General features: G+C 43.7%; 1 protein-coding gene across 9 annotated transcripts in view; it reads left to right on the top strand.

Annotated features, from left to right (window-relative positions):
- Positions 1-910: 910 nt before the first annotated feature.
- SLC4A7 (solute carrier family 4 member 7) overlaps positions 911-7,896 on the top strand; it is a 68,005-nt gene continuing 61,019 nt past the window's right edge. For 2 of the 9 annotated variants that reach the window (XM_081881855.1, XM_081881854.1), the window contains exons 1-2: positions 912-3,034; positions 5,467-5,505. In XM_081881855.1, coding sequence (XP_081737981.1) covers positions 2,561-3,034; positions 5,467-5,505 — 513 coding nt within the window. In that variant the 5' untranslated portion in view covers positions 912-2,560. Of the gene's footprint in view, positions 3,035-5,466; positions 5,506-7,896 lie in introns of all 9 variants that reach the window. The other 7 variants (XM_081881858.1, XM_081881857.1, XM_081881852.1 and 4 more) reach the window with 6 other exon arrangements.

Genomic DNA, 7,896 nt, shown 5'->3' with positions numbered 1-7,896 from the left:
GCTCATTAGAGTGATTTAGGGTCAGTTGCGCTATCTGTCAACTTAACCTATCTCACAGGGTTGCTGTGATTATAAAATGATACTGCTAGTGCCGGGAGAGAGAACTATCTATCTTGCCTTGAGTTCCTTGCAGAAAGGGCAGCATATATAAATGTAATAAATAAATACATATAATGACAAGCTGATGGATACTGATCCAACAGGGAAAGAGAGTATTGACCACATTTGTCTTTTATGTACCACTGACCAAGACTCATGGCATGCTAACAATACCAGCTCCCAAGAGAATTTAACAGAATTACGAGTTCTAAATGAAGGCTGGGGAGGAGTTCTGATGGACTGAGAAACCTGATGGCATCAAAGTGGAAACATTAATTCCGGAAACATTTTAAACATTTAGAGAACTGACATAGACTTAATTGGGTGCTTTATACTGAGCCAAAAGGTTGTCCAAACTCATTTGTAAATTGGCTATGCAGCTGCTAAGAGTGAGGTCACTCCCTGAAGCAGTGCAAGGAGTCCATGTGTGGGAAGAACATGTTCTCCCAAAACAGACTCTCGTGGGAAAGAGAATGTTATCTTGTGCAATGCTGTTCCTGTGACACCTTGAACTTAGGAAACAATGCAATACATTTTGAATTTTGATCTGAGTATTGTAAGTAATTAATTATGATAATGCAGTGCTTAGGTACTGCATATATAAACCCAGCAGCACTGATGTGTACTGTTAAAATATTAGGTTTTGACTCAGAATTCCGAGGTTTAAATCTCCGTTCAACCATTTAGTTTACTGAGCGAGTCACTATTGGTCAACATACCCCGTGAAGCCCCTGTACTCTAAAATATACCATTAAAATTATTAAATAATACTAATTTGATACATAGTTGTTTCATTACACAGCTTTTTATTCCATCACAAGTCCTTGCTATCTCTCTGCTCATTTCATTCAAGTCATATATTTATTAGAAAGTGCATCTTAAAGTGTGGTATTATGAATCATATTAAACTAACACATAGCTGCTTCATTAAATAGGTATTTCTCTTCCCATGCCCTATCAATCTTCCCACCCCCTTTCTCATATCATTTGTGAATAATATTTATTAAGAAGTGCATTTTTGGAAATGAAAAGGTGAACATAGGAACTATTGGGTAGAATGGAGGAAAACTTGCTCTACATGGATCTCTACTTAAAGCAGGGATGGGGACTCTGTGAACCTCCAATTTTTGGTGAACTGCAACTCCCATTACCCCTAATCATTGGCCAGACTGGCTGGGGCTGATGGGAGTTGGAGTTTAAGTTCTAACAGCATTGTAGGGTTGCCCTGAACAAAAGGATCTCAGTTCAGCAGGCCTGTTGAAAACACTTGAGGAGGCACCATGAAATGGAGTAGCAATATTGGGGAAGACAGACAAGTAGGCTGAGCCAGTATAAAGCATGTTCCTATAGTAGCCTACTGGGTTGCCACATTTCAAAAATTGAAAATCGGGACACAAAAGTCATTGAGCTTTTTTGGGCAAAGTTGTTGAGCTTTTTGTTTTGCTTGCAAAAAAACACCACCACCATGTTTTTGAGCTATTTTTTAAAGGAGAATTGGCAAAAACAATGCTGCCAATATGGGTAGCATTACGTCCAGATTTCCCTGGACATTTTATTTTTTGGACGATTTTCGCCCAGGCGCTGCTTCCAACCACAGTGTTTTGCGTATGTCCGGGAAATTCCAGATGTCTGGCAACCTTATATCCAGTGCTTTTTTTCCTAAAAAAAATGTTTAGGGGTACTCTCATTTCCCCACTCATATTGAAATACTGCCGCTCAATGAGGCCAAACTTAGATTCACAAAATGTTTAGGGGTATGCGTCCCCCCAGAAAAAAAATCACTGCTTATATCTGCACCTTGAAATCTGACTCAGTTACAAATATCCATATCGGCTTCTTCCTATATGGATGCACTTTACTCCTGTGTGCATCTGATCCCTTCCTCTCTGAGGCTCAGCTCTGCAGGGGGACCTGCTGCCCCATTGTGCATACTACTGCCTGAGGCGGTAGCCTCCCTTTGCCTCATGGGTGGGCCGGCCCTGGCTGAAAACCAAGAGGGTGGAGGACTCAGTGGCAGCTTCTTCCGAATACAAACACGTATGTAGGACCACACCGTTTGGCTCCTACTCATCCACCGAATTACTTCGGCTTCCGAAGCAGCCATTTAACGTTATGGGGGGTGGGGGGAACACACCTAATGATCTCATCCGCCATAGTGGTTTGTTCGCGTGCGTGGATTAGGACCGCAGGTTTTATTTTTTTATTTCCCCTCAAGGGGTCCGTTCTAAACTGAAAGCAAGATTGCCTGAGCGGCTTCCGAGGGCTTCGCACAGCTATTCATTCTTCCTCGGGCCACGAAGGGATTGTGGTTAAAAACGCCCCACATTGCCTCTCAAGCACCGTCGACGCCTATTCAGACAACCCCCTGAAGCAATTTATTCCCCCTCGCTCGATTTCTCTCGTGTTTGTGTGTGTGTTTTGTGTACTCAAGAGGGACTTTTACTTCTAAGCAGCAGCGTGCATGGGGCGGGGACGGAGAGGCAGCGCCGCCCTGCATGAAGGGCTCCCCTTGAGTGAGGAGGAGGAAGGTCGCGCCGTAAATCCCCCTCTGCCTCTGAAGAGAGAGAGAGAAGCGAGAGAGCCGCCTCGCCTCTCCGCGTCATCCCTCCGGCCCAGGAGGAGGAGGAGGAGGAGCCGCATTCCCGCGCCGATTGGTCGGCGCTGCTGCCAGTCGCGCAGGCGGGCGAGGGGCGCGGCCAAGCGTAGAGCCGGCGCGGCTGCCGGCGAGAGCAAAAAAGGGAAAGAGAAAAAAGCGGCCGGCCGAGTCAGGAGCCTCGTTGTGCTGCCGACGTCGACGACAGAAGAAGGAACAGTGCCGGCTTGTAGTAGTACCAGTACTATTATTCCTTCCAGCGCAGCCACCCTCTCTCCTCCCGAGCCCTGCACCATGGAGGAGGAGCGGTCAGGGGAGCAGATGAGACCGCTACTCACAACGGTAACTGAAGAGCGGCGGGAGGAGGCGGGATGGCAGTTGGCGAGTTGGCGGTTGCGCGCGAGGGAGGGAGGGAGGGGGGACGTGGAGGGAGGCGCTCGCGCCCCTTTATCTCTCCCGCCTTTCCCCTGGGCTGAGGGCTCGGGCGGCCCTTGCCGCCGCTGCGCCTCTTTGTGGGGGCGGAGCCCCGCCGGGCGCCTCACTGGGCTCCCTGGCTCTGTGACGGGGAAGCGGCGCCGGATTAATGCCCGAGGAGGCGACACAAAGCCAGGCGCTCTTTGCTTTCCGGGCTCGAGTCTCCCCCTCACACATACAAACCGACAGGTGTCAGTCTCTCTCTCTCTCGCCTCCCCTCAGCCCTTCCTTCCACTTCGCGCTTCCTCCCCCCCCCCCCGCAGCCAAACACTACTACTAACAACAACAACAGGAGCAATAATGTTGTGACACGTGGATGGAATTAAGACTTGAGGGTGTGTGCGGGGGGGGGGGGCGGGCGGTTTTCTTGCTCATGGAAAGATTTCTCATCAGCATCATCTCCGCCGAATGAATCCTCCACTTGGCGCGTGTGAGGAAATGGAGGGAGGCGCGCGTCTCCTTCCTTTCCACAACCAGCTCCTGCTGGTCTGGGCTCATTGCTTTTGTTCAGGCAAGAGCTCTTGATAGGGTGAGGGGTGGGCAGAGAGGGAGGGGGAGGGGGGAGCCTGGTTCTTTGTTCGAAGCTCCCCCCCCCCCTTCTCCCTCTTACCCTTCTAACGTGCTCCCTTCATTCGGGCTGGGAAGTGTCAAACGGGGTAAAGGAGGATACATAATAGGCGAGTCAGGGCTGGCCTCTGCTGTCCTATGGGAACTAATAATAGTAATAGTAGTAGTAATGATGATAATAATAATAATAATAATAATATATAAGGACATGTGTCCTGGGCACAGTGCAGCAGGCGAGGTAGGGGCATCTCTGGTGAGATGCCTTGCTTGCTTTCTGTCCTCCTGCTCCTCTTGACTCCTTTGTGAGTGCAAACACATGGCTAACCCGAAGCAGCTCTTTTGTCCTCACAGCTCAAGGAAGTGGCAGATAACTCAGCAGTGATTCACTTTACTTTCTTTCATGGCTGGGGGTGAAATGAGGCACAGTCTGTCTCTTCCCCGCCACCCCACCCTTCCCCGCTTTTTAAAGTGGTACTAGGGGAAAAAAAACATTAGTGGTTCATCACAGATTTTTTTTTTGCCCCCTTGCGTTTTAGATGAGTTAGCCAGGATTTTTATTGAGTGTTTCCATGACTTTGTCCTGCTGCTATGGTTGCGTTCATTCCCAAGGTTCCTTGGGACTGTGCCGGGGCAGATAATCTAGTGTTAAATGGCACTAGAAGATGGAAAGCTCTTCTGATAGCAAACGAAGTTAAGCGAGTGAACAACCTAGTGTAAAAGCTTTCCCTCTGCATCATTTGGCTTGTTCACTGAAGAGTAATATGTATTAGTACCATGTGGCAAACAATTTAAGTACTGGATTTAACTTGATTGCTGCATATTAGGATCTACATCTACAGCAAATTGTTCGATACAATCTATGTAGAAAGGTAGTGGTCTATTTTTTCGTTTTTCGGCAAAACAGTTGTGGTGGACTACATTGTGGGTAGTATTGAACTATGTATTAATTAGAGTATGCCTATTTAAATCAAAGTAAATAAATGTCAAATGTGTGGTTTTGGCACACTGGAGGTGGCATAATAAAAAATGCTAACTTGCGCAAAAGACAGTAATAGAAAAAGAGTTATCACTCCTGATCTATGAGGGGAACAAAAGTAGGGTTCCTAAGATCTCTTGGACAAAGAGTCAAGAGTCTTTAGCTTCAGGTTTGCCAACAGCCACAAACAAGGGGGGGGGGGAGCCACCGGATTTGTTCCTTTCCTGTGGTTAGTAGATGTCCTTAAATCCAAATACAGTAATGTCTGATCTTTTTGATATTCAGCTGTCACACAGAAGTGACACTTGGAAACCATGCCAGGTTTTTTGCCTGGAGTGTATCTCCAAAAGTTACTTGCCCACTTGTTTGCCAAGGCTTCTGGTGTGGAAAGACTCCACAGCTATAGCAGTTTTCATTTGGCAGGGGTTCAGGTCTCTCATCTTAGCACTGCTTTCATTTATATACCACCTCTGCCCTCCACCTTGCCTCATCTGAGTGTTGCTTGTAACTAGGGCTAAGTGTCTGACAGCAGACAAGCAGAATGTTACTCTGGGAAGGGTAGTGTCTAAGAAAGGGAGGATGCATTTGATCCGATTGCTGATTCTGCAATGGTTCCTTTGACCCTGTGGGTTCTTGCGCTCTTTGGCTATCCTCTCATTATGCTGAGTATGAGTGATCTGTTGCAAATATGTTTTGTTTTGTTTTTGGTCATAATAGTTTTTGAGGGAATAATTTTGCATCTTTTGAATTCTTACAGATTACAGAAGGAGACGGTCGTTCCAGCTTCTTGAAGGAGGTGGGGGCCCATTAATCTTTTGAGTAGAGAAACGCATGACTACAAAAATTGAATTGCTACATTTGCTTTTAAGATATATTTCTACATAGGAGACTATGATATATTCACTGAAAGATGCTAGAGAAGATTGGATTTGGTTTTACAATCATGGAGAGGGTTAATAGTCCCTGTTCTCATAAGCTTACATAGATTGTGGTCTGCCTAGTTCTCTTTTCCTGTCTAGGAAGAAAAGAGAACTCATTTATTTTAATATGAAAGTGTTTTTATAATGAAACGGATGTAGACCTGTGCGTATTTCCTTTTTGCAACAATTAGCTCTTCAGCTACGTGTAGTTCTAGAATGTTCAATTGCACCTACTTTTTTGCTTTGTGGCAATGATTTTTGATCAGGCCTTTTTTACCATTTACAGTTTGAAGCACCATATACTATATAGGTTTTCTGAACCTATCTGAAGGCTTTCACAGTAGTATTACAAGTACTAATAATATTTCACAGGTAATATTAACCATTCTTCTCAGGCAACCTTTCTATGGAATATGCCAGCAATTAGGATTTAATGTTTTGCTAGAGGTTAGATCTGTGTTGATCTTCTGATGAAGCGTCTTGCATGCTAACTTTTTGGAGGGTTTCCTATCGACTAATATGAAAATTCCTTGAAAGTAAAAGACAACATCACATTTTATCCGGCACTTATGATAAATCATTAAGTATGAATGCCCTAGGAAGACAAGCAAATCTTACTGCACCTTATACATACAGGATCCTGCATATTATAATCTACACATCTATAGCATCCTGAGTGCTTCTCAGAAATCTGTTCTTGGAAATCTGGAAGGGTATTTTTGGAACAGTTGAAATGAGCCTACAGCTTCCTACAGTATCTGTTGAGGGTCATATAATCAATCTTAAACTAACCAATCCACTAAAATAGCTTTAATTATTTATTACTATTCTCTTCTGCACTGATGATTCATGTAGGTGATCCGTGTGTATAGTTACAATTAGCTGTACCAGGTGGCTATTGGATATGAGAGAAAGGGGTGAACTTCACCCCATGGTGACACAGCACTCGCCTCCTTTTGAGTTACCTGAAGTAGGTGGAACAAGAAAGGATGAACATGCTGGAAAGAGGGTTCCTCTCTTTGCTTGCATGCTAATCTATTTTCTGTTCCATTGGAGATTAAGAAGATGAAAGGAACTAATAAGTGAACTAGATAATTTCCTAGCATTTAATGAGCCTGAGATAAGGATGGAATTCTTCAGATTCTAATGTAGAACATTTCCCTCTGGTTTGATCCAACACAATTACCATTTAATATTTCAAAAAGTCATGACTGCCTTTATATAGCTGTCTAAAAATGCAGTACTGAAATCTAATAAATGCCAGGCTATCCTAAAAAGGCAAGGAACTATATGTATTTGTGCAGTGCTATTTAGCTCTTGTTTATACAACTGAATATAGCTGGAATAGTCCCCCCCCCCAAATGATGAAAATACATTGGGTGAAATATTTTCTACCTGCTATTGCTCTGACTTCCCTGTATATGCATATTGTGCCTTGTGTTTTATTTTGTTAGCTAATAGTGGGACTGTGCATAGGATTTCACAGACGTGTGTGCCAGAAAAAAATGTCTTAACTCAAAATAGCTTGTACATATGGCTTCCTGCTATAGAATTACACAAACTTGTCACCTGATGGCATTGTCCTTCATAAATCACATTCAGTCATTACTCAGTTATGAGGTTGGTTCTTCATCATTCTCACAGGAGTTAAGTATTTTGGCTTAAAACATTTGGTTGCAATATTATCATATATATTTTTTTGGTTCTTTTTATTGGCTCTTCCAAAAGCCAGCTAAACTGAGGTTATGTACTTAGTTTGCAATAACAAATCTACTTGATTAGCCTGCTTCTAAACTAGTGAAAATAAGAAAGGGTATTAGCTGAGGACTTAATCAAGACACCTTTTGAATGAAACAGTTTGCTAAGCCGAATTTCATGGTTCCTGACAATAATTCTAACTTTATTTTGCACCTTGAGTGAGTTTTAGCTAACCTTGTAAGTAATTGTACACACAATTCTAGATAATATGCAGCTCTATAAAAAGTGTAAGAATGGGATTACAACTCCACATATGACACTGTGTGCATTGGTTTTATCTTGCTCAACAGTTAGCTCACTGAAAATAATGACAAAACTTAATATTGATTTTGATGGCCTAGGTCTAGGACTACACTGAAGAGAATCATGTGATGGAATATTTTATGGTGCACAGAAGCTCTTATCTTAATAGAAGCAGGATAGATTGAAAAAAAAAATCCTCAAATGAGATGCAGAGAAGAGAGGGGAATTAAGAAGGCTAATGCCAGGGAAGCCCTAAGAGGAGAGAA

Source organism: Podarcis erhardii, assembly GCF_964252035.2.
Source record: "Podarcis erhardii genome assembly, chromosome: 12".
NCBI classification, from domain to species: domain Eukaryota; kingdom Metazoa; phylum Chordata; class Lepidosauria; order Squamata; family Lacertidae; genus Podarcis; species Podarcis erhardii.
The sequence above is the reverse complement of the archived record's forward strand: the minus strand, read 5'-3'. Positions and strand labels throughout refer to the sequence as shown.